Here is a 26,481-nt window from a genome sequence, read left to right on the forward strand (position 1 = left end):
AGATGGCATCCCTTCATTCCTGTTTCTTTTCGTGCAGAACTCTCCGAAATTGAACCCAATGTGTTCCTCCGTCCATTTCTGGAAGTGATTCGCTCTGAAGATACCACTGGCCCTATCACTGGACTGGCACTTACCTCTGTCAACAAGTTCCTGTCCTATGCACTCATAGGTAAGAACTCAGGCCTTGTTAGATGACCACAGTACTTCCTGCCTTTCGTGGGGTGGTCAGGTTTTAGACAGTGAGCTGATGATAATGGAAAGTTTCTCCTAGCCATCTGTTTCCTTGTAGGAGAGAAGTAAGACTCTTAATTGGTTACTCATCATGCTAATTGAAGGGGTTTGTTTTGTTTTGAAGATTTTATTTATTTATTTATGAAAGACACACACACACAGAGAGGCAAAGACATAGGCAGAGAGAGAAGCAGGCTCCATGCAGGGAGCCTGATGTGGGACTTGATCCCAGGACTTCACGATCACACCCCAGGCCAAAAGGCCAGTGCTCAACCTCTGAGCAACCCAGGCATCCCTCATCATGCTAATTGACTCAGGTCATGGAGAGTGGGGAGGAAGAAGGGGTTTCCTTGGGACTCTGGTTTCTTTGTGCTTTAGAAAGGGAATTATGGGTATGGTGCTCTTGGAGGTTTGATTTGGTTTATTTTTTAAAGTTATTTTTCAAATATGTATACTTATTTTAAGAAGATAAAGAGGTGACTAAAAGAAAAATGAATGGTTTTTCCTCTCTCGATGTTCCTTCTTCTTCCTTAGGCAAATAATGTTGACAGGCTGGTTTGAATCTTTCTATACCTTTCTTTACACATATATAAATATATGTAAAGTACCATTTAAAAAAATAGGATTATGTGCTACGGATTTTCTTTTTTTCCACTTAATAGTATTAATGTAGAAAGATGTACGTGAAAAAAAAATGTATGTGATATAATTATCTATCTGATTTATTCTTTTTTCTTCCAGTTTTATTGAGATATGATTGTATTAGTTTAAGGTATACAGCATAATGACTAGTATACATATTAGTTAACACTCAACACCTCATATAGTTTCAGATTTTTTTTTTCTTGTGATGAGGACTTTTAAGATCTATTCTCTTACCAACTTTCAAATATACAATGTAGTTTTGCTAGCTTTGGCAGCACATATACAAATATACAATGTAGTATTTTTAATTATAGTTACAATGTTTTACATTTCATCCCCAGAATTTATGTATCATATAACTGGAAGTTTATATGGGTATCCTATTTTGAGCCACTTTAAATAATGTTAAAATAAGCATTCTTGTTCATATGTCCTTATTTATTAATTTTCCTTTGTATGACAGATTCCTATACTTGAAATTTTTGGATTAATGGCCATGTGCATATTATATTTTCATAGGTACTATCAGCTTTCCTAGAAAATCATAGTTATCTATACTTCCAACAGTAATGTTTGAGAATTTCCATTTCCCCACCCTCTCACCAGCACTGAATATTAGATTCTTCATTTGTGCTAATTTGATGAGTAAAAACTGGTATTTTATTGTTTTTATGTATTTTTAAGTTAAACATTTGAGTTTCCTCTTTTCCTGTTATTTTATTGAGTTTTATTTTTCTTTTTTTTTTTTTTTTTTTTTTTTTTTTTAATTTTTATTTATTTATGATAGTCACACAGAGAGAAAGAGAGAGAGGCAGAGACACAGGCAGAGGGAGAAGCAGGCTCCACGCACCAGGAGCCCGATGTGGGATTCGATCCCGGGTCTCCAGGATCGCGCCCTGGGCCAAAGGCAGGCGCCAAACCGCTGCGCCACCCAGGGATCCCGAGTTTTATTTTTCTTACTAATTTGTAGGAGTTCTTTGTATAGTGGGAATATTAGTCCATTGTCTATCAGGGTATTATAAATATTTTCTCCCAATCTAGCCGAAATATTTTATTCAGGCTGTTTATCTCTGAATTTGTTTATGCTGTATTTTTCAGATTCCTTTGTAGTTGGATCCTGAATTCCTTTTCTCTTATTGCTAGCCCATGCGCAAGGGTGAGGAACTTAGAAAATAGGCAGCTGTCTTTCTTTCTAAGTAAGGAGACAAGAAAAGAGACCGTTTAGGCTGTAGCCAGCCAGGAAAAAAAAAAAAATGGCCTTCAGTTCAGGGCAATAAAACCCTTTATCTTTTCTAGAAAATGGGATTTGCTTAGCTGAAGCATTCAGGACCCTTAGAAATCCTGGGTGCCAGCTAAGTTCTGAAGAGGTGCATCAGCTTCTCTAGGCACTAGTCCTAGCTTCATACTTTTCCTAAGCAAAAAAAAATCCCTCAGCTACTTTCAGCCTTGCCCTGAGCACCACCTGCAGGTCATCTCTCTCCAGCCGCCCTCTGTTTCTTCCCTTTAGTCTCTTGTCAGTGTTATTCTCTCCCCCTTCCTGGTCTTGGCAGACAGGCTTGTCATTGGAGACCTCAGGCCAGCTGGTCATTGAAGTTTCCTGTGGTGGGAAAAGAGAATGCTGGAGGTGGTGATTGCAGTGGGCATGAGAAAGAGGGCAGGAAGGAGTGAATGAAAGCCAGAAGGCAAAGGAGTTGAGATTGGCAAATTTGCCTGCAGTCTGCTCCAGAGTGACCAGGAAAGGACATTCTAAGGAAGGGGTCCTGGGGCAGACAAGTTCTGCTAAGTAATCCTAAACCAAACAATCTTTTGTTTAGGCTATCCTGGAAGAAATAGCCCTCACCCCTCAATCCTGTGACCCAAGGCTTCTAGGATTATTTTAGATCCTACTCCAAGGATCACCTTTTGTTTGGCCCTACACAGCTGCCAGACTAGGATTCGTGCCACTGATTACCTGACAGGCTCTGCTGTAGTTCTAAAAACCTGTCACTCTTGGGACACTTGGGTGGCTCAGCAGTTGAGCATCTTCCTTTGGCTCAGGGCAAGATCCTGGAGTCCCAGGATCAAGTCCCACATTGGGCTCCCTGCATGGGGCCTGCTTCTCCCTCTGCCTGTGTCTCTGCCTCTCCCTGTGTGTCTCTTATGAATAAATAAATAAAATCTTAAAACAAAACAAAACAAAACAAAACGGGCAGCCCCAGTGGTGCAGCGGTTTAGCGCCACCTGCAGCCCGGGGTGTGATCCTGGAGACCCGGGATCGAGTCCTACGTTGGGCTCCCTGCATGGAGCCTGCTTCTCCCTCTGCCAGTGTCTCTGCCTCTCTCTCTCTCTCTCTGCATGAATAAATAAATAAAATCTTAAAAAAAAAAAAAAAACTGTCACTTTTACCTGCCTTTTTAGAAAATTAACTTTGCTACTTCATTCAACCTCAGAGGGTAAGAGCTACAAAGAGATCAGTTAAACTACTTTAACAAGGGAGATTACTGAAAGAGGGGAAGAAATAGACCCCTGGGAGCCTTGTGATGTGGAAGCAACACTGCCATTCACTGAGCTCTGAAACACCATACAACACTGAAGACCTGAATTTTCCTGTGCTAGGAAGGGTCCTGCTGTGGCCCCTGTTGGCCTGAATAAAGATGGTCGGGCAGGGCTGAGAGAGAAGACTCAGGCCAAGGACCTACAGAGTATAGAATGAGTTGAATGGGAGAAACATGGAGACAGTTGGAGTAATAGAAGTGGCTGAGTCACCCATATACTATATATTATCATGAAATTGGCTTCCTTGTATATGACCTCTAAGTAACCACCCCTGATGCTGAGTAGGGCAATGCTGTAAGGACGAATTGAGTCTTTGGCCAGGTGTCAGAGAGTAATCAGGACGGAAGATAAAGATGAAAACCATTACAATTAATGAAAGTCTTTAGGCTAATTGTTGCAAGGGAAATATTCTGGTTTCTCACCTATCCCCCTGAGCTTTAGGCTTGGGAACTCTGTTAAATTTCAGGTACCAGGAAAGAGAAAATGGTAGGATGTCTTTTAATTCCCACCACTTAAAACTCACAGGTGCTCCTATATTTTTTTTTTTTAAATTTTTATTTATTTATGATAGTCACAGAGAGAGAGAGGCAGAGACATAGGCAGAGGGAGAAGCAGGCTCCATGCACCGGGAGCCCGATGTGGGATTCGATCCCGGGTCTCCAGGATCGCGCCCTGGGCCAAAGGCAGGCGCCAAACCGCTGCGCCACCCAGGAATCCCGGTGCTCCTATATTATACTATGCCCCCTCTGGAGCAACTTTTTTGGTCACTTGCAAAGCTTTGTAATGTTTTTGCGTTTTTTTCCTACTTATGTTTCCCTTTCAAGGATAATCCAGGCAGTTCTGTGGGGACTTTTGTAGGTCTTGATGGAGGCCCCTTCTTTGGTTCTCCTTGTGGATATTTAACACATGAATGGGAGCAGTTTCCCCGTTGGCAGCATTTGTGTTAGTTTCTAGCGGGGCTGGTTGTCTGAGCTATCTTCTCCCCTCTTCACTGTTGAAATTCTCTCCTCCTCCTCCTCCCCAGTCAGCCAGGCTCTAGTTATGTTTAGTTTGTTCCGTTTCTCTTCTAATACCTGTTTAGTTAAGCTGGTAAAATGATTCTTGCTTCATGTCACATTGTTTTAAATAAGAATGAAACCAAAGCAAGAACAGGTCTCTGATTTGTTGTAATGTGGTACCCAGATTTAGTATTGGCAGAGGGACTGTCCATTTCTTTCCCCTACTCCCCTACCCTGCTTACACCTGAACACAAAACTCTAAAAGCAACCAGAGAGAGATGTGTTGAAAGAGAATACATGAACAGAGAAAGGCTACAACGTTGGTGTTCAAAGGTCTCACCCTACTTGGCCCTTGCTATGGGTCAAAAACTCGTATTTCTAGGCCCTTCCTCTGTGGAATGAGTAGCCTTACACCAGTGAATCCAAAGTATGATTCCTCTGACCAGCAGCATTAACTTCTCCTGGGATCTGGTTAGAAATGCAAATTCTCAGGCCCCACTAAATCAAAAGTCTGAGTGGGCTCAGTAATTTGTATTTTTAACAAGTCTAATGGGTGATTCTGATAATATCCTTAAGTTTGAGAACCACCATTTTACATAGTGCAATTTGTACTGAGGAGCTGGTTAAATCTTTATGGGCAAAATTCTCAGGTAGCTCAAGTAGTAGCCATGGGTTAGGAAATTGCAGAGGAGAAAGAACAGTCTCTCAAAGCAGTCCCTATACAGGATATCTTGCCTTTTCTGTCTCCCTCTCCATACCATTTAGTCTTCCCTCTTTTTGTTGGAGCAGATCCCACTCATGAGGGCACAGCAGAGGGCATGGAGAACATGGCAGATGCTGTCACCCACGCCCGTTTTGTGGGCACAGATCCTGCCAGCGATGAGGTTGTCCTGATGAAAATCCTTCAGGTAAATGGAGGGGAAGAGCAATTAGGCTAATGGCCAGGAGCTGGTGCTGTCGGCTCTCCTTACCTAAGTCGGCCCGCAGCCTGAAGTTGTGTTTTGACTCCACTGGAGCTTAGGGAGCTACTTTGTTTCCAAACAAGCAGCTCGGGTACCCAAAGTAAAGGGTGTTTTGTTTTGTTTTGTTTTTTGGGGGGTTTTTTTTGTAAAAGGTTTTTCTAAGGAAATAATTAAAAGCTTCAAATGAATTGATATCAAATACCGGAAGCCCTTAATATACTTGTACCTCTGGCAGATATGTGCCATCCATCTATTGGGCTTGTGGGCTAGGGCTGGAGTGAGTGCTGAACTGTGTTGGGGTCATACAGAGTGAAAGCACAGTTCCCAAGACAAGCTCCTAGGAGATCCCCCCCCACTACCAAACTGAAGTGAGGTCAGCATTCTTGCTAACCTCTCTTTCTCATCCCTGAATGCTTTCGTAGGAGACTAAAAGAACAGGAGGCAGCTTCTCTCCCCTCAGGTAACCCCATTTTACCTAGCCTGCTTTATTTATCACTGTATCTCCACTTTCTTCCTGGTAGGTGCTTCGGACTCTGTTGCTGACCCCAGCGGGTGCCCACCTAACCAATGAATCTGTGTGTGAGATTATGCAGTCTTGTTTCCGGATCTGCTTTGAAATGAGGCTCAGTGGTAGGTGCTTTAATATTGGGCCTACCATCATTCCTAGGGCCAGTATCCATGAGTATAAATAAAGGATGCTGTCTCTGAACCCCAGAGAGGTAGAAAACTCAGGACTTCTCCATCACCTACCTTGTGGAGCCATAGGGGTCTAGAAGTCTTTACTTGATTGTTGTACAGCTAGAATAGAGACCTTAGTACTTTTTGCTAGGGCAGGAACTGGGATAGATCCCTAACGGACTCAACCCAGGCACCAAATCTTCCTCCCTTGGGGTTTCTACGATTGAGACTAGCCTGTAGACCTTGAAAACATATCTTGCCCCCTCCTTTTTTTTTCGCCTGACTCAGTAGTGCCACCTAGTGGGATAGTGAAGTTGTGGCTGCCAGGCTGAGCTGGAGCTGGTTTTAATAAGTTTGGCATAATCCTTAGTAAACAAGGTTTGGAGGGGAGTCTGCTCTGAGAAGCCTCCTGATAATAGCACAGCAAGTAATGACACCTGTGTTATTTGTTTTTTCCTGTGCAGAGTTATTGAGAAAATCCGCAGAGCACACTCTCGTAGACATGGTGCAGCTGCTCTTCACAAGGTAAACCTGCTGCTGTTTGCTTCAGCCCGGCTGCCCAGGCCTCTTGAGCCTTCCTGCTTCCACACAGCCACTTCAGGGACCTGGCCAACCCCACAGCCACTTCAGAGGCTGCTGGGAGTATGGATGGGGTAGTTCTCTAGGTCCAGGGTTACTGAACAAGGGAGGAGGAGAGAGCTGGCTTGGCCTCAGGGGGATGCAGAGGGTTATTTGATCTAGGCTGACAGACCTTGTTTTGCTTCCCAAAGTTGTGTCTGTTTCTGTGCGGGTAGCAGCTGGGAAAGGGAACCCGAGAGGAAGCCAAATTCAAGGGAGCCCGGAATAGGGTGCTGAGCTCTCTGAGGAAGGACCAAGGCTAGGGTGACTGCCTTGTTTGCCTAGACTATCCTGATTTTAGCACTGCAAGTCCTGCATCCCTGCAAACCCTTCAGTCTCTGGCAAACCAAGACTACTGGTTACCTTAGTCGAGGCCCTCAATTTAGGGTCTAAGAGGCCTTTTCATACTATGCCTAACTGCCTGTTTCCTACACCTTTTTTCAATAGACTTTGAGATGAACTGACTGAGGCAAGAGCTTTAAAGCCTCTTTAGGAAGATAATAATAATGAGGATGACTATGCATCTGTGGGAGCCAGGACTCTACAAGGGAAAATCAGTGTATATTCTGCTCAATTTTGCTATGAACCTAAAATTGCTCTAAAACCTAGTCTAGTTAAAAAGTAAAAAAAAAAAAAAAAAAAAAAAAAAAAAAAGCTTCCTGAGGGGACTTCATTTTGCTCTCAAATCCATAAGTTATAATTCTTACTATCTACAAACTACATCTGCCCCTGGACCCTGATGCAAAGCGTTGTTACTCCTCAGGCTCAGATCTACTGGTTTCAAAACTTGACCTGCCTTTAACTCCTCACTCTATGCCCAGTGTCCTGGGGTTTTGATGGACTATGATGTCCCCATATTGTGTCTTTCATCAATTCTTGCCAAATAAGGAAAGGAAGGAGTCAGTTTAGGATGAAAAGAGCCACCACACTCCAAGGGCACTTAGTCACCTTGCCTTAGTGACTACATTCTTTTTAAGAAAGTGTTTGTTATAAGTCCCCCCATTTCTTCCTTTGATGAGGCTCTAAAAAAGCTGCTTCTCTTCCTAGCTTTTCCTAAGAGACAGGGCATACTCTGGCCCAGAGTATCTTTGGGCTGGAGCTGGCATGCAGGGGAGGTTTGTTATTATCCCTAATGGCAGTCTGTGGGATTCTCTGTCTTATAGGTTACCTCAGTTTAAAGAAGAACCCAAGAACTATATGGGGACCAACATGAAGAAGGTATGACCTGCTGTCCCTCATCCAAATCTTGGTTTCCCAACTTCAGTGCTATGGGGATTTTCCTGGATACCTCTGCTTAGCAAAAACATGCTTTTGTCTATACAGTTCTGCTTGGAATCTAGAAATACCTGTCACTCCTTTAGTGAGAAATTTATTTTTTCCCCAGATACCTTTTCTTCCCCAACTTTTCCTTCCCAGCCTATCTTTGTTGACCCACCACATAAGCTGGTGAGCCAGTCCTTCATGAAAACTTGGTGAGGCCTATCAAGTTGCAATAAAAATGTATGCTGATAAAGGTGAACGTCCTACCATCCCCTCAAGGCCCAGCCTTGTCAGCAGGTAGGAGGCCCAAGGACCCTATGCCCTAAGTACCACCCTAATGCTGGATTAGACTGGGATCACACTTGCACTAGTCTCTGTTGATGAGACAAATCAAGCCTGACTCTAGATCAGAAGGTTCTCAAACTACTAGAAGAATGGTGGTCAGAAGAATGGCCTCTTTCTATCTTGAACTGAAGTCCTGGACTTCACAGGCCTCTGATAAGGATCCCACTTGCAGCCGTAAGATGTTCTGCCCATGAAGATGACCCTTGGCTATTTGGTGCATGCACCTGACCTTCCCTTCTCCCTAGCTATCCATCCCCATTCCTGCCCTCTGCCCTGTTGGCGTGTGTCTGAGTTTATTTCACTTTGTTTAAATCGTTCGTTTGCCTGTCTTTCACAGATTTCTCCATGTCTCAACAAACTGGAGCTAAGTAGTGGGGAGCAGACCAAAGCCCTGAACCAGTTAGAGAGGGTACTACTCTTTAAGAACCTCAAGGTCTCTCTCCCTCTCCCTCTCCTTTCCCCCTTTTAATTTATTTAAATGTTTTGTTGTTGTTGTTGTTGTTTTTAAATATGTAACATCTGGGTCCCATTTCCATTGTGCAGAGCACAACTTACCCTCCTTAGTAACACGGCATGGCTTTGGAAGAGCTGTGTGTTTTTGTAGCTTTGCAGGGTTGGGAATTTTCCTAGGTCATCTGGTTGTCTGGAGGCAGAAGGAAGATTTGAACTGGTGATATATCATGTAGAGAGCCTGGGTCCTGCTGACATCTTGTTAGGAGGTTTAATGTCTATCATTTCTAGGGGAACTGTGAGGGACCTCTAAGCAAAGCCCTTCCCCTTCTACCCTCCCTATCTCAGAGCTGGCATATAGAGCTTAAGCACAGTTCTTGACTCTATCTGGATACCTGAACTGGGTTTGGAAAGAAAGGATGGTCCATCTAGTTAGGGTCTTTGTTTCTTAGTTAACATTAAAGGACTTATTCGAAGATTTAGGACTCTAGATGAATGGAAAGGAGCTGGATAGCCCAGGATGGGCTCTGCAGAGATGGTCTCTGTCCTTTAAAAGTTAAGATGTAGGGGAGCCTAAGGGAGGGGTTCAAGTTAAAGATTACCCCTATCCCCATATCCCTGCCTTAGAAGAAGAGGGAGAAAAGGAGGTATGGACTGTCTAGGCTGTCTATCACAAGAGTGTACATTCTGGAAGATAAGAACTGTGTGTGTGTATATACCTAGCTAAATGGTCTATAGGCCTGCATTCTGTTTGCATGAATTGTGTCAGTTTTCATTTGTGTGCTTGACTTGTCTCAAGTTGCATTTCTCTATAATAGCTGCCCAGGATTTTGCCATGATTATTGACCTAGGACCTGCCCGTTCTTTGTAAAGCTTATACTGCTGTTTGGAAATACAGAGTTATATGGATAAAGTGTTATAGGGTTCCCTGAACACCTACTGCCACCCCCACCTTGGAACCTTAGGGAGCCTAACTGTACTTTTTAAGGACTGAGGCATTTGTGAGAACTGGCAGCATCTTGTCTCCTACTCCAGCCAGAAAGCAGAGAATATTAATTGGAATGATCAAGTTGGAGCTAGCTTTGCAGAGGTTAGAGAAGGAAACAGGAAGGACAATCCTGGTGTAGGAAGGAATCTCAATTCTCAATGAGTGACTGGACTCAGTGGAAGTAGAAGTCCCTGAAATTGAGAGGCTGCCTAGAGAGAAAAGGTAGCTCACAAAAGTGGATCCAGATGTTAGTACTTATTGGACTTCAGTAACAATTGTCGATTATGTCGGGGCGGGGGGGGGGGTTCTTGTTTTTTCTCACTGATCTCTTGAGCTTCTTGACTGTATATTTGGCTGACTCTTATTCCCATAATATTCTTTTTACCATGAACTTCCCACAGATGACCTTTAGTGGTTACTGGAGAGAGCACCCTGGTTACTGTTTAGCCACAGTGCTCAGAGCACTTGAAGTTCCATTCTAGGCATTTTACTATAGGCATTTTGGAGATGAAGGGACAAGAAGTGTAAATCCAGTGTGAGGCTGTTGCTGCATTAGTAAGAGCTGGATGCAGGGCTCATCTCTTGGACATCTTTCCTTTCTGAGTGGAGCTATTGGTAAGGAAGGAAGAATTATGTGATTTCTAAGCAAAGGATCAGTGGTTACCCATGTTCAGGAGGGCTTACGGAAGGTTGAGGAAGGAAGCCTATCCCCCAAATACTAGAAGAATTGAACAGGCCAAGGATAACATGCGTGTGTTTAGCCTTTAGAGAGGGAAGAAAAATACTTCTACCCTCTTAGAGGCATTCTAATGATTCCTGGACCATTACTGTTGTCTGATCCAGGAATGGTCCATCAGTCTAGGAGTAGTATGATATAACTTTAGAGGGATTTGTTTCAAACCCTAACAGAAGGCATTGGGACCAGGAAAATGAAATGAGCCTAAACAAAGTAACTATGAGGTTAGGATGGAGAAAATGCATTAAAACTTATATCCCAAAATAGTTCCCACAATGGGTTTTAGAGATTTTCCTTTGCAACTAAAAGGAAGCTATGGGAGGAATGGAAATACAGCAGGAGAGAAGGAAATGGAATAGAGCACGGGTCCAAGAAATCAGTAGGCTTACCATCTGAGAATATAAAATTGCATCTAGAAAGACCCAACAGTAAGAAGGATAGGTCTCACTGATGTACCAAAATTGAGAGCAGAACAGAGGCATGTCAAGACCTCCATCCTTAACTCCACAAATCAACTGGGATACCATTCCTTCCTTGAGTCCAGAGAATGAGCCTTTGACCAATCTGATGCAAAGATTTCAGAGAGCCAGGAATATGTTTAGGGTCTAGGCCCAGTTCACAAAGCAGTGGGAAAGCTAAGAGTGTGACAGGGATGGAGCAGGCTCTCATAGTTGGGTAAGAACTAGAAGTAGGAGGCTGTGCTACAGGTACCTGAGCAAATACCTGGAATCTAGGACCTAGAGATCTGAAGCTTCAGGCAAAGGAGCTTCTGCCCTTACTCTTTGTGCAAGAGGGTCAGGCACCATCTACAGGACTTATAGGGTTGCTCAGGACCCAGGACTCAGGGAAGTAGAGTAATATGTAGCAAGCCTAAAAGTAAAATGTTTAGGAGGCTGACCTGTAAAATGGCAGATGTAGAAGCCAGGTTAGAGGAGTAGGAATGTATTCTGATGGTATAGGAATGTATTCTGATGGTATATTTTTCCAAAGGAAAAATAAAAAATAAAATAAAATAAAATAAAATAAAATAAAATAAAATAATAAAAGATTTTTCCTTTGGCACAGATGGAGCATATAGGCTATTTTCTAGGGACTAATAGGAATAAAAGAAGGGAGATTTCTAGGGAAAGAATATTAGTTTGAATATGAGTGCTAATGAGATATGATATTTCCAGCTGAAAATGAGAGCAGGAGGCATGAGTGATTCATCCAAGTGGAAGAAACAGAAGAGATCCCCCCGGCCCCTGCGCCATATGACCAAAGTAACATCAGGTTCAGAGTTGCCCACCTCCAATGGAACCACCTTATCCTCTAACCTCACTGGTGAGTACCCTGGGTTGCTTCCTCTGATTAGATAAAATAAACATCCTTCTTCTCTCAGGGATTTTAACATTGAAAACCAGCCAACTGAGGGGCTTTGGTCCTTCTGCTAAGAGCAAAAAGGGAAAACTGCAGGTCTGTTCAGACTGTGACCATTTAGCAATTCTGCAGTGACGTAAGGTGGTTCTCCTTCCAGAGGAACTCTGGCTACTTTAGAGACCTGCATTTGCAGAAATTAGTATGCAGTCTAGGAAATAGAACCCCTGGTGCCATGGAGGGTATGTGTTTCACACAGAGTCTGTCATCTTCAAGCCTTACTTACTTTGCTTGGCAGGGGGCATGCCCTTCATTGATGTGCCCACTCCCATCTCCTCTGCAAGTTCAGAAGCTGCCTCAACGGTGGTCAGCCCCTCTACAGACAGTGGCCTGGAGTTCTCCTCTCAGACCACCTCCAAGGAGGACCTCACTGACCTGGAGCAACCTGGCTCTCCAGGGTATAGCACAGCTACAGAGCCTGGTAGCAGTGAGCTAGGGGTTCCTGAGCAGCCTGACCCGCAGGTATGGCTTTGATTTTTAAAGGCCCTTTTCTAGTCTTCTCCTATGGGAATTGGCTTGATCTTTTGCATCCTTTGTCCAGGCCTTGGCTCAAAAGAAGGTTGAGGTGGGGGTTATTTCGTATTTCCTATGTAGAAAATCCACAGCATCACTCACTGTGAGAAGTAGCTCATGGGATTTATGAAGTCATGCATACAGGTAATACTTTGCAAAAGTGAAGTAATAGCTTTGTATGGAAGGTAGTGGTGATCTTCTAAATCCCAAACCTAAGAGAGCCTCTGTTGCCTTTAGAGTTCTAGTCACTTTATGTCACTGATACCTCAGGAGGTGCTTTCTGAGTCTTTCACCATACCCTGCTCTGAGCCATCTTGCATTGTGCATTGATTCACAGCCCACTGATCTAGCCCTGCACCTGTAGTCCATTAGAGACACTTGGAGCATAGATATTTCAGGGGAGTAAGTCCCAAGTTCCTCTTGTTTCATCCCTCTTCCTATCCCCTGGCCACTGGTCATAGCAGGAAGGAGTCCATGTGGAAAAGGCCCAGTCAGCATCTGTGGAATCCATCCCCGAAGTGTTAGAGGAGTGCACGTCTCCTGCTGACCACTCTGACTCTGCCTCTGTCCATGACATGGATTACGTCAATCCCCGGGGTGTGCGCTTTACACAGTCCTCCCAGAAAGAAGGTGAGTTCTCTCAGACAGGCTCTGTCTAGTCACCTCCCCCATCCTGCCCACTGAGCATTCTGAACCTAGACTATCTTGGAACCAAAGTGCCTGCTAGTTCAGGTTCTAGGCCATTTTCTAATCAGGAAATAGAATCAAGCCAGAGGACTGTTGGCATGGATGGACCCCTTCTCTAGCTTATACAGAGGGACTTTGGTGGACAATAGGAAGTGAGAGGGAAGACTAGAAAGCTTGGGATTTTTAACAGAAAGTAGGGTCATCAATTCTGATCGCTTTAATAAGTGAGAGTAATATTACCTCCCCAGAAAGAAAACTTTTTTTTTTTCTTGAAGAGAATCACTTACCTGAAATTGCCTTGTATAATAATACAGCGCAGCCCAGGCCAAGCTACGAAGCTGTTTGTTTCTTAGCAATCCCACTTTACTCTTGGCCTTCCCTAGGTACAGCTTTGGTTCCCTATGGTCTTCCCTGCATCCGTGAGCTCTTCCGCTTCCTCATCTCCCTCACCAATCCACATGACCGCCACAATTCAGAAGTTATGATCCACATGGGACTGCATTTGCTGACAGTGGCTCTTGAATCTGCCCCTGTAGCCCAGTGCCAAACCCTTTTGGGCCTCATCAAAGATGAGATGTGCCGCCACTTACTCCAGGTGAGACTGAATTTTTTTTTTAAGATATTTATTTATTTATTTATGATAGACAGAGAGAGAGAGAGAGAGAGGCAGAGACACAAGAGGAGGGAGAAGCAGGCTCCATGCTGGGAGCCCGACGCGGGACTTGATTCCGATTCTCCAGCATCGCGCCCTGGGCCAAAGGCAGGCGCTAAACTGTTGAGCCATCCAGGGATCCCCAACACTGAATTTTTAGAGGGGCTCTGAGCCCCTGACTATTTTTCAGGGTCTCTTAAGGACCAGGGGGCACAGGAAGATTTGGCTGATTGGTGCAAAGGATATAGGATCTGGGAAGGAACCTCCTTCCCCAATTAGCCAGAGGTCTTTGTGAATAGGACTCTACTAGTTCCCTGGGGACTCTGGCAGCCATAGAGAAATATGGGAATAACTAGATATAGAGTTCCCTTAGAACACAGGACCTTAGTGGCAACCTCATATAGTTTTGCTCTCCTGCTTTTCTGTTGGTTGAGCCATAGGTTCAGAAACCTAATGATTTAACCCTACTCTGATCTCCAGCTACTCAGTGTAGAGCGACTCAACCTTTATGCTGCTTCCCTGCGGGTATGCTTCCTGCTTTTTGAGAGCATGAGGGAACATCTCAAGTTCCAATTGGAGGTGAGTTTATTGAACTTGGAGAAGAAAAAAATAAGATGTATGACATTCATTGGGGTCAGCTCTCTCATTCTGCAAGAATGGGAATTAGGGGCTCCTGCAAGAGAGTGCTTTTAGCCTTCATAGTTTGGTTCATTGGCTGGCCTCTTTGGTGGAAAAATTAAAAGGAGCACTGGCTGGCTATAAAATGAGAAAAGCCAAATATGGACTGATGGAGAACCTTGCCATGAGTGGGTATGGCTTTTCTCCTCAGCAGTTCCTCTGCAGCACAGGCAGTCAAGTCCAACTGGCACTAAGTTGCAAAATGGAACTCTGAGTAGTACCAGGTCAGGCTTACATAGAGAGCACAAAGAGGGGCAATAGGCAACTTGTTTTTGATCAAGTGTGAGGTAGAGAGCCAGGTCTCCCCCAACATGGAGGCCAAAGAGGAGGATAGAATACCTTCAAGGGTTTCTTAATGTATGCTTCCTGGCTGGGCTTCTTGTGTTTAATGTTTTTCCTGTCTAATTTTTCTTCTCTATCTTAACTGCTTCCCCACCCAAATGGCTATTACTGGATTATTGCCAGATGTACATCAAAAAGCTCATGGAGATCATCACTGTGGAGAACCCCAAAATGCCTTATGAGATGAAAGAGATGGCACTGGAGGCCATTGTGCAGCTCTGGCACATCCCCAGTTTTGTCACTGAGCTCTATATCAACTATGATTGTGACTACTACTGTTCAAACCTCTTTGAAGACCTCACCAAGCTGCTGTCCAAGGTGCTGAGCATTATTACTAGCCTCTAGAAAGAAGGCTCTATTAAGGAAATCTCTCTGGTAGTAGTAAGCATTCTATATGCAGGGTGGGAAACACTTGAAAGTTGGGGAACAGGAAGAAGAAAGGCATTTTCTCAGGATAATGTAGAAGTTATAGGAGGTTTCAGGGTTTTTGGAAAAAGATAAAGTGTAAAGTATTCTCACCTCAGGTCTACTGGGTCTGTTTATTTTCCAGAATGCCTTCCCTGTGTCTGGTCAGCTCTATACAACACACCTCCTGTCTCTTGATGCCCTGTTGACAGTGATTGACAGCACTGAGGCCCATTGCCAGGCCAAAGTCCTCAACAGTCTTACCCAGCAAGAGAAGAAAGAAGCAGCCAGATCTGGCTATGAGGCGGTGGATGGTACCCGAGAATCCAGCAATAGTGAGAGGCATTTCTTTCTTTGAGGATCCCAGAGTTCTTTTTTTTTTTTTTTTTTTTAAGACTGATTTTCTCTTTCTTCCCCTCTCTCTGTCTGTCTGTCTCTCTCTCTCTCTCTCTTTCTTTCAGCATAAGCAGGAAGGAAGGTCAGAGGGAGAGAGAGAAACAGATTCCTCACTGAACAGGGAGCCTCACATGGGGCTCGATCCCAGGACCCTGAGATCATGACCCAAGCTGAAGGCAGACACTCAACTGACTGAGCTACCCAGGTGCCCCTGAGGATCCCAGAGTTCTATTTTTATCATCTCTACTCACTGAATCCTCTCTCCTTCCCTTATATTACTTCCCCTGGGGGCTCTCCCAATTCCAGGATTTGGTGGTTTGAATCATAGGTCAGGCAGGTTAGCAAGACTCATGGACTTGTCCTTTTCTCCTCCTCCACACTTTAGCTTGCTTATATGATGATGATGGTGATGATGATGATGATGATTATTATTATTATTATTATCTAATTAAAGTATAGTTAACAGGGGCACCTGGGTGGTTTAGTTGGTTAAGCATCCGAGTCTTGATTTCAGCTCAGGTCATGATCTCAGAGCCATGGGCTCGAGCCCTGCATTGGGCTCTGCATTCAACACAGAGTCTACTTGTCCCTCTCCCTTTATTATTCCCCCTCTTCGTGTGCACACTCTCACTCTTGTGTACTGTCTCTCTCTCTCTAAAATAAATAAAATCTTTTAAAAAATAAAAGCATAGTTAAAATACAATGGTACATTAGTTTCAGATATACAACATAGGAGTATTATTATTTCCTTATGGAGAGAAAAGAGAACCTAGATTACTGTTCCTGAAAGCTCCAGGCCCTACCTTTCCCCAACCCCAGTATCTGCTTCCACCCTAATTAATCTTCTCTGACATCCCTTTGAGACTGAAGTTGCAGAAGATCAGAGAATGGGAATAGGTAATCTCTATTAAGTTATAGAATCTAATGCTTGACTAACCTGGAACAGTGACTACTTATGTAGGCTTAGGTTTGTTCTGTTCAGGGCTGGTCACCTATGTGGGTCTATGTGAGACCTATCCACGTCTCCTTGGCCTAGTACTCCTCTTGCAGCTCTACTTGGTTTCCTACCCCATCTTCCTTTATCTTCTTCTCTCCTACCAGGTGAGAGAGCAGCCAGCGATGGGAAACCTGTAGGCATAGCCGCAGACATCCCAGGTCTACATCTGCCAGGTGGAGGGCGGCTGCCAGCAGAACATGGGAAGCCAGGATGCAGTGATCTGGAGGAAGCTGCTGACTCTGGGGGTGGGTACTGGGTGTCCATGATCCTCAGCCCCCTCAACCGGGGGGCCTGGTGGAGAGCAGAGGGAAATGGGGCACAGATACCCTAGGTAGTATGTGAGTGAACCTTGACTGCTCACCCATGCCCTCAAACCTGGAGAGAGGAAATAAAACATTTGGAGCCCAAGAAGATAGGACTTCTAGGGAAATGGAAGACTGATGAGGACAAGAAAATTTCTAAGACATTTCTCCTTCACTAGAGAGTATATTGGCAATCTTCCAAAAGCCATTATACTGGTAAAAGAGGTCTTAAAGATTTTTCCTTTTCTTCCTCCCATCTCCCATTCCTAGCTGACAAAAAGTTTACCCGGAAGCCACCTCGATTTTCCTGTCTCCTGCCAGATCCACGGGAACTGATTGAAATTAAAAACAAAAAGAAGGTATGTAGAACTATCCCCAGAGCTTAGCCTCTGCCTGCCTCTGCCTAGGACAGAAACCCTACAAAAGAGGATAAGGAAGAGTCTAGCAGCTCGTTGAATGGTTTCCCAAGGTGAATCTTTATGTTTGTTGGGACTTCAGCAACCACCCATTCTCCTTTGAAACCCTTTACTTCTAGGCCATGTAATGAGGCATACCCTATTGTGTGCTGCTGGGCAAATGCTGCCCTATGTGAGAGCCAAGTGTTACTTGTGGTAACAAGAGCCTGGGACCTGGTATCATGTGGGTCAGTGGAGGTTATTGGTAATCTCAAGCTCTGGGGTGAGGATTGGCAGTGAAAGGGAATTGACATTTATCTGGTGCCTTAATAAAGTTTAAAAAAATGTGTTTTTTTTTTTAATTTTTATTTATTTATGATAGTCACAGAGAGAGAGAGAGGCAGAGACATAGGCAGAGGGAGAAGCAGGCTCCATGCACCTGGAGCCCGACGTGGGATTCGATCCTGGGTCTCCAGGATTGCGCCCTGGGCCAAAGGCAGGCGCCAAACCGCTGCGCCACCCAGGGATCCCTAAAAAAATGTTTTTTAAACAAAGAAAACCTTTTCTTTAAACCTTTCTTCCTCTTATGGTCAGCCTAAATGACTTTGGTTTATGTGTTCCCTTGATTGCAGGGCTGTGACTAGACAGACAAAAAGTTGAGTTCTCAATCAGTGAGTTCACCTTGTCCTTAAAAGCTGGGAAACTGAAGAAAGTAGGGAAATCCAAGCTAGGCTTATAAACAAATGCTGGAGTGACTATAAAACTGGAAAGGAGAGAACCTTCTCTAGCCTCTCTTCTACTTTTTCCTGGTCCCCAAGTTGAGGGACAGGAGCTGCCCCTGTGTATCGTGAGAACTCAGAAAATGAGTGAAAAGGAGCCTCTCAGCTAGTTGTTGTTCTTCTCCTCCTCCTCCTCTTCCTTCTTCTCTTTTTTTTTCTCCTCCTCCTCCTCCTCTTCCTCCTTCTTTCTTTTTTTAAGTAGGCTCCATGCCCAATGTGGGGCTTGAACTCATGACCCTAAGATCGGGAGTCACATGTTCTACCCACTGAACCAGCCATGTGCCCCTTATGGTGCAAATTTTTTTTTTAATTCTGTATTTTATTTTTAAGTAATCTCTACTCCCAGTGTGGGGTTCAAACTTAAACCCTGAAATCAAGAGTTGTATGTTCTATAGACTATGCTGGCTGGGCACCCCAATTTCTCAATCAGTTCTAATTAGACATGAAGATTGAGGGAAGCTAGGGCCAGTATGATCCAGCCTTAGTTTGGGAGTCACTTAGAACCACAACCTCGGAGCCCCTTATGTGACCAGCTGTGCACTGTGATGGAATGCAGCCTGGCCTTGTCTGATTTAGGAGCAGAGCAGGTTGTGACACCTCTAGTATTTTTCCTTCAGCTGCTAATCACTGGCACAGAGCAGTTCAACCAGAAACCAAAGAAGGGAATCCAGTTTCTGCAGGAGAAAGGCCTCCTCACCATCCCAATGGACAACACAGAGGTAGCCCAGTGGCTCCGAGAGAACCCTCGGCTGGACAAGAAAATGATTGGAGAGTTTGTGAGTGACCGCAAAAACATTGACCTGTTGGAGAGCTTTGTGAGGTGAGGAAACTGCAAGAAATGGGGGATATAGTTGGTGATCAAAGGGCAAGGCTTCTCTCCCTCAAAACAATCTCAGTCAGTTCCTGCTGGTGACCTAGGTCACACAGTCTTCCTCTTCCCATGATTTATGTCTGTTGGACCTGAAAGAGTCTCCAGCAAGATAGCTTGGGGAGCCATTCCATTCTGCATAGAGAGCACTGCAAAGGGATAGAACAGGGTTCCTGAGCACAGGTAGGTTAGAGTTCCAGTGGATGAGGTTTCCAGGCAAGAATGCACTGATGTGGAAAGTACTAAAATTAGGAGTTGTCAGATTCTAGTCTGTGTTAGAGATGACCACAAGATTGTTCCCCTTTGCCTTCAGCCTCCTCTGTTCCAGTATGAGAAGGTTAGAGGGACCAGAGCCCAACATTTCCAGTTTATAGATCTTTAGCTTCTTTATCCCTCTTCCTTTTCCTCTAGCACCTTCAGCTTTCAGGGTCTGCGGCTGGATGAAGCTCTTCGTCTCTACCTGGAAGCCTTTCGCTTACCTGGGGAAGCACCAGTCATCCAGAGGTTGCTGGAGGCATTCACAGAGCATTGGAGGGTGAGTTGAGTGGCAGGACTGAGCCCTGCATCCCAGGTTCATTTGACTGGAAGATTTTTATAGTTCCAACTGAAGGACCCAGCTGCTGTCTCCTAAGAAGGCTGAGAGCAACATCAGCAAGCTTTTGATAGAGAGACCAGCTCTGTTAAGGAGTTGGCAAGAGATTGGGGACTTTCTGGCTGGTTAGCCCCCAAAAAGAAAATGTACCCAGCATTGGTCAGTGGGTTGAAAGTTAGCCCCCAGAAAGAAAATGTACCCAGCATTGGTCAGTGGGTTGGTAGTGAAGGGTTTGATTGGGCAGAGAAGTGTATTGATACAGGTGGGGTCTTTGCTTTTTCAGAATTGTAATGGCTCCCCATTTGCCAATAGCGATGCCTGCTTTGCTCTGGCCTATGCTGTCATCTTGCTTAATACTGACCAGCACAACCACAACGTTCGCAAACAGAATGCACCCATGACTCTAGAGGTAAATTTGGATTCCAGCCAAGGCAGAGAGGGTCCAGCACAGTTTTGGAGGTATAGATGGAAATACATGGCATTTTCAGTAGGCACGATGGACAGAGTTTGTCCAAGGGAATCAGGGAGGGCTGGCCAATACAGGAAAAGAACTGGGTTAGGGAGGTGGGCTCTTTCACTACTGTTTCCTAAACCCTATTTACCATAGACCCAGGAGTTCCTTAGGTGGGGCTTCAGCATTGACACATGGGGGGAAAAGCTTATCGGCCTGTCTCTAGGAGTTTCGCAAAAACCTAAAAGGTGTGAATGGAGGCAAGGACTTTGAGCAAGACATCCTGGAGGACATGTACCATGCCATCAAGTGAGTATTTTTGGAGCATAGTTCGGCATCTCTTTTAAGCAGAAACACACTGCTTGCTTTTCCAGATTTTAGAGTTGCATCAGACTTCAATGATTCTTATGCCCTGGATTTAGCCTTGAGACTCAGCTGGGCAGCCCCTCTTCCCATTTCTTCCTTAAAGAAGCCTGAACAGTACTGAAGCTCTAGTACTGAGCTAGAATCTAAACTTCCTTTGCTAGGTGGAATATCATGGGCCCATTTTCTGAACCCAAAGCAGCTAGGTTTTCCTGTCCAGCTCACAAAATGTATTCTGAAGCTGGTAGAAAACCCAGGATGGGCACTGGAGGGCAAAGTTTGGGTCAGAGGTCAGAGATGGGACACTTATTTTTTTATTGTAAATAAGAAAAGGTAGAAATGTTCATCCTCTAATACCCAGAAAGAATGGAGATCTTACTACAGAACTAACGGCCCCAGTTAAGAGACAGGGCTTTGAGATTATGGGGGATTATTGAACACTTCCTTTATTTCTCCCTGATCCCATTAGTGGGTGGGAAGCCGACTACTGAGCTGCACTTTTGGTGACCTCTCATTGATGGATTGTTCCAATATGGGCAAAACCTGGTGTTCTAGTTTGGAACCAGTCAGGTTAACAGCAGTGTACCTACTTTCCTTTACCTCCTGACAGGAATGAGGAAATTGTGATGCCTGAAGAGCAGACAGGCTTGGTTCGGGAGAACTATGTGTGGAATGTGCTACTTCATCGAGGTGCCACCCCAGAGGGCATATTCCTTCGTGTGCCTGCTGGCAGCTATGATCTTGACCTCTTCACCATGACGTGGGGCCCCACTATTGCTGCCCTTTCTTATGTCTTTGACAAAAGCCTTGAGGAAACAATTATCCAGAAAGCCATCTCAGGCTTCAGGTAGCCCAGCTATGGCCTTGGTCTTGACCTCCTCTCACCTGTCTTGGCATAAACATGGTTGCCTCCATGCCTTTCTGATTCCTACTCATATTTTTGTTAGAATGGGTTTTCTCTGAGTTTTTAGAAGGAGGCTGAAGCTTGGAAAATCATGTTCTTTTTTTAAGATTTTATTTGAGAGAGAGCACACATGAGAGAGAGAGAAAGCGTGCACACAAGTTGGGGGAGGGGGAGAGAGAGAGAGGGAGAGGAAAAAGCAGACCTCTGCCAAGCAGGGAGCCCAATGCAGGGCTGGATCCCAGGACCCTGAGATCATGACCTGAGCCTAAGGCAGGTGCTTAGCCAACTGAGCCACCCAGCACCCAAGGGAAAGCTCAGTCTTAAATAGATTGAAGACTAAAAGGCTTCTTCCTGGGACTGATTGGGGAAGAATCCTGGGAAAGAATCCTAAGTAAGCCTCTTCAGGGACTTGGAAGGGCTGCCTGGACTTCCAGTGACTCACTCTATTTCTGGAATGTGACATTACAGGAAGTGCGCCATGATCTCCGCCCACTATGGCCTCAGCGATGTGTTTGACAATCTCATCATATCTCTGTGCAAATTCACAGCTCTTAGCAGTGAGGTGAGCAGGGGCAAGAACTGTGTAATTAGAGTTCCAAAGTAGGACCTCTCTTAGCCATAAATCTATCCTTATCTGTGGAGCTGTTTTCCTCGGCATATTCCTTCACTCCCTCTAGACTACAGTACCACTTAGGCGTTTCTGTTTCATAGCCCCTAGGATGAGAATAGTGTCCCCTCATTCAGTGGGGATGGGAGAGGAGATGTACAGTGGGAAAGGCCTTAACCAGGTTAGCCCTTCCTACCAGTATTAGAGCAGATTGAACCACAGCAAGCAAAAGGACTCTTAGTGAACTATAGGTAAAGGCCTAAGAGATCTCCTTTCCAGACATTCGCCAAACCCTAAGCCTTTCTCATCTTCTTTTTCAGTCTATTGAGAATCTGCCCAGTGTGTTTGGAAGCAACCCCAAAGCCCACATTGCAGCCAAGACAGTATTCCATTTGGCCCATCGTCATGGTGATATCCTGCGGGAGGGCTGGAAGAATATCATGGAAGCCATGCTGCAGCTCTTCCGAGCCCAACTGCTTCCCAAAGCTATGGTGGAGGTAATTCTTGTAGGAGATTAATGGACAAGGCAAAAGCTCATAAACTGTGTGCTATCTGCATATAGAACTGGTTGAGAGTAGCACTGGGCCCAGTGACTGCTGAAGCTTACCAGAAGCACCTTAAATGTAAGACCACAGATCTTGGGCAAGAGGATAGCTGTAAAAGAAGGCCAGTAACCAGATAAGCCATTGCCAATAACCAACAGTAGGGGGCCCAGTCAGGAGTGTGGGGCACTGAGCTATAGGAAAAAAACCCAGAGAACTTTGCATGGAAGAGCAGGAAATGCAAAGGGCATGTGGAAAGAAATTATTCTTGACCTGATTTTCCAGGTAGAAGATTTTGTGGATCCCAATGGCAAGATCTCTCTACAGAGGGAGGAGACACCATCAAACCGGTAAGGGCAGATCAAAAGTTAAAGGCCTTGGAGAGGGAGGATCAGAACAATGGAGCTCACCAAGGCTTGAACTCTTTCTACAGAGGAGAGTCGACAGTGCTAAGCTTTGTGAGCTGGCTAACACTAAGTGGTACTGAGCAGTCTAGTGTGCGGGGCCCATCCACTGAGAACCAAGAGGCCAAAAGAGCGGCCTTGGACTGCATCAAGGTAATTGCCTCTGCCTACCCCTGATAAGCTGCTTCCCTAGGAACTGAAGAGTAGAATCATCTAGGGCTTATGACCAGAGCTGACTCCTTTTGTCCTCTCGCTCTAGCTCTTGGGAACATTCTTTTCCCTCCAGCCCTTGTCACCGACCCCCCTCTCTCTTGCATCCCCTCTAGCATTGTGACCCAGAAAAGATGATCACAGAAAGCAAGTTCCTTCAGCTGGAGTCACTGCAGGAGCTCATGAAGGTACAGAATGAAGAGGGAAGAGAGATGAAAGGACTGGCTGTGTCTGGAAGGGAAGATGGAGACAGTGGTGATTGCTTTAATTTCTGTCAGGGCACAGCCAGTGGCTGGCTTCTCCATGCTTTCCTGTTGTTGTTGTACTCTAGGCTCTGGTCTCAGTGACGCCAGATGAAGAGACATATGATGAGGAGGATGCTGCTTTCTGCCTAGAGATGCTGCTGAGGATTGTGCTGGAGAACAGGTAGAAGGCAGTCTTTAGGCAGGCCTCATACTGGGCTTGTGCCAAAGGGATGGAAGACAGGAGCCATCCTGCTGAATGGGCTTTAGGGGCAAGAAGCACATGAAGCTGTAGGCAGTGGAGAAGCTTATTCATTATACCTGCCTGCCAATGAGCCCTGTAAGGCCCAACCTGGATCAAAAAGAGAGACTTATTTCCCAGTGGCCGCCCCAACTGAAACTGTCTTCACCCTTATGTTCCTCAGGGACCGTGTGGGTTGTGTGTGGCAGACTGTCCGAGACCATCTATATCACCTGTGTGTCCAGGCACAGGATTTCTGCTTCCTTGTGGAGCGGGCAGTGGTGGGGCTGCTCCGCTTGGCCATTCGACTACTCCGAAGAGAAGAGATCAGTGGCCAGGTAAGCAGAGTACAACTGAGAAGGCAGGAAGTATGCAGGAGACTAAAGCCACAGTGTCAGTTGTGGGCATGGCCTAAGACAAAGAGTACATTTAGTACATGAGTCCAGTGACCTGCCACAGAGTTGGAGGAATCTAACAGGTGGCACTAAGAATGAGTCTAAAATGATCCTCAGGCATGAAGCTGATACCTAGCACTTCTGCAGGCTCCTGTAAATCTGCCTGGATGGCTACTGCCTTGTGACATTCTCTGCCCTATACCTGCTTTCCTGGTTCCCATGCTTAGGACCCTCCTTAGATCTCTTGGCTCAAGTATAAAAGACAGCCACCGTAGAACTAATAAGTGAGTTCAGCAAGGTCACAGGATGTAAGATTAGCACCTCACAGGGGAGGTAGGTGGGGGATCATCTAAATGGATGATGGGCAGTAAGAAGAGCACTTATGATGAGCACTGAATATTATATGTAAGTGATGAATCACTATATTCTACTCAAACAAATACTATATGTTAACTAACTTAAATCTGAATTAAAAAAAATATATGTACATGAGCCTTTATAACAATTTAACAAATTCTAGACAATGTTAGAGTCCCAGTATCTTAAAAAAAATCACATTTTCAGATACTAACACTGAACGTATAGAAAATGAAACCAGGGATCCCTGGGTGGCGCAGCGGTTTGGCGCCTGCCTTTGGCCCAGGGCGCAATCCTGGAGACCTGGGATCGAATCCGACATTGGGCTCCCGGTGCATGGAGTCTGCTTCTCCCTCTCCCTCTGCCTATGTCTCTGCCTCTCTCTCTCTCTCTCTCTCTCTGTGACTATCATAAATAATAAATAAAAATTAAAAAAAAAATAGAAAATGAAACCAACAGCACTATCATTTACAAGTGCTTAAAATGAAATACTGAGAAATACACCTAACAAACATGTATAGCATCTCTGCTAAAAATTCTAAAATGTGGGATGCCTGGGTAGCTCAGCAGTTGACCATCTTCCTTTGGCTCAGGGCATGATCCTAGGGTCCAGGATCAAGTCCCGCATTGGGCTCCTTGTGGGGAGCTTGCTTCTCCCTGTGCCTGTGTCTCTGCCTCTCTCTGTGTGTCTCTCATGAATAAATAAAATCTTTAAAATACAGTAAAAATTATAAAACGCTAAAAAAAATTATAAAACGCTAATGAAAGATATCAAAGAAGATCTAAATAAATGAAGAGGCATACTATGTTCATGGATTGGAAGACTCAGGGTAGTAAAGATGTCAGTTTTTCCCCTTCATCTGTAAGTTTAATGCAATTCCCATGAAAATCCCAGCAAGGTTTTTTTGTAGAGCTAGGCTTGTTTTAAAATTTAGATTGAAAAGCACAAGCCCTAGAATATCCAAACATCTTGAAAAAGAAAAAAGTGGGAGAAATCATTCCATCTGCTATTAAGGCTTACTATATGGCTGCAGTAATCAAGACTATCTGGTATTTGTGAAGAGACAGCCACATAAGTCAGTGGAACAGCAAAAAAAATCCAAAAATAGATCTACACAGAGATGCTCAACTAATTTTTTGGCAAAAGTGCAAAAACAATTCTGGAGGAAGGGATAGCCTTTTCAGTTGCTAGAACAATCGAAATTTGTGGGTGGGGAACAAACAAGTGAACGTTGACCTAAGCTGCATACCATATAGAAAAATTAACTCAAAATGAATCACAGATTTTTTTTTTTTAAAAGAAAACTTATTTTGAGAGAAAGAATGTGTGAGTGTGTAGGGGGGAGAAGCAGAGGGAGATGGAAAGAGAGGCTATCAAGCAGACTCCCCACTGAGCAGCAAGCCTGACACAGGGCTGGATCTCAGGATCCTGAGATCATGACTTGAGCCAAAATCAAGAGTCAGATACTTAACCGACTGAGCCACCTATGTGCCCTCAAAATGAATCATGGATTTGAATGTCCTTTAGGAAGCAACATAGAATATCTTCAGGAGCTAGGAAAACAATTCTTAGACTTAACACCAAAAACACAATCCATGAAAGGAAAAATTGGTAAATTGGACTTTGTTAATTTTAAAAACTTATACTCAGGGGCACCTGGGTGGTTCAGTCTGTTAAGCATCTATCTAGCTCTTGGTTTTAGCTTGGGTCATGATCTCAGGGTCCTGGAATTGAGCCCCACATTGGGCTCCCTGCTCAGCAGGAAACCTGCTGCTCCTCCCTTTGCCTCTGCCTGCCGCTCCCCCTGCTTGTGTGCACACCTTCTCACCTTCTCTCTCTCTCAAATAAATAAACAAATCTTAAAAAAAAAAAAAAAAAAAAGGAAAAGAAAATGAAACCAACAACACAATATCATTTACAAGTGCTTTAATGTGGGCAGCCTGGGTAGCTCGGCGGTTTAGCACTTGCCTTAAGCCCAGGGTACGATCCTGAGGACCTGGGATCGAGTCCCACACCTGGGACTCTCTGCATGGAGCCTGCTTCTCCCTCTGCCGTGTCTCTGCCTCTCTCTCTCTCTCTCTTTGTGTGTGTGTCTCTCATGAATAAATAAATAAAATCTTTAAGAAAACAAAACAAGTGCTTTAATGAAATGAAATACTGAGTGGCTGTAAAATGGTACAGCCCCTCTCTTAGCAGTTTCTTAATAGAACTAAACATGTTACCCACACAATCCAGCAGTTGCACTCTGAGGCATTTATCCCAGAGACATTACAGCTTACTTTCTCATAAAAACCTA

General features: G+C 44.6%; 1 protein-coding gene across 9 annotated transcripts in view; it reads left to right on the plus strand.

The window, feature by feature from the left end:
- GBF1 (golgi brefeldin A resistant guanine nucleotide exchange factor 1) overlaps positions 1–26,481 on the plus strand; it is a 120,816-nt gene that overhangs the window by 87,373 nt on the left and 6,962 nt on the right. For 2 of the 9 annotated variants that reach the window (XM_025467018.3, XM_025467020.3), the window contains exons 4-30: positions 38–169; positions 5,199–5,317; positions 5,893–6,001; positions 6,514–6,574; positions 7,831–7,885; positions 8,610–8,705; positions 11,622–11,769; positions 12,101–12,324; positions 12,837–13,005; positions 13,446–13,657; positions 14,195–14,293; positions 14,858–15,052; positions 15,285–15,474; positions 16,637–16,777; positions 17,105–17,193; positions 18,626–18,828; positions 19,288–19,411; positions 19,752–19,877; positions 20,146–20,228; positions 20,893–21,129; positions 21,655–21,748; positions 22,114–22,290; positions 22,621–22,685; positions 22,769–22,892; positions 23,066–23,137; positions 23,281–23,375; positions 23,617–23,770. In XM_025467018.3, the coding sequence (XP_025322803.1) occupies positions 38–169; positions 5,199–5,317; positions 5,893–6,001; positions 6,514–6,574; positions 7,831–7,885; positions 8,610–8,705; positions 11,622–11,769; positions 12,101–12,324; positions 12,837–13,005; positions 13,446–13,657; positions 14,195–14,293; positions 14,858–15,052; positions 15,285–15,474; positions 16,637–16,777; positions 17,105–17,193; positions 18,626–18,828; positions 19,288–19,411; positions 19,752–19,877; positions 20,146–20,228; positions 20,893–21,129; positions 21,655–21,748; positions 22,114–22,290; positions 22,621–22,685; positions 22,769–22,892; positions 23,066–23,137; positions 23,281–23,375; positions 23,617–23,770 (3,593 nt within the window). The remainder of the gene's footprint in view (positions 1–37; positions 170–5,198; positions 5,318–5,892; positions 6,002–6,513; positions 6,575–7,830; positions 7,886–8,609; positions 8,706–11,621; positions 11,770–12,100; positions 12,325–12,836; positions 13,006–13,445; positions 13,658–14,194; positions 14,294–14,857; positions 15,053–15,284; positions 15,475–16,636; positions 16,778–17,104; positions 17,194–18,625; positions 18,829–19,287; positions 19,412–19,751; positions 19,878–20,145; positions 20,229–20,892; positions 21,130–21,654; positions 21,749–22,113; positions 22,291–22,620; positions 22,686–22,768; positions 22,893–23,065; positions 23,138–23,280; positions 23,376–23,616; positions 23,771–26,481) is intronic. The other 7 variants (XM_025467019.3, XM_049103007.1, XM_025467022.3 and 4 more) reach the window with 4 other exon arrangements.

The sequence above is a fragment of the Canis lupus genome, chromosome 28 (assembly GCF_003254725.2).
Source record: "Canis lupus dingo isolate Sandy chromosome 28, ASM325472v2, whole genome shotgun sequence".
Taxonomy (NCBI): Eukaryota; Metazoa; Chordata; class Mammalia; order Carnivora; family Canidae; genus Canis; species Canis lupus.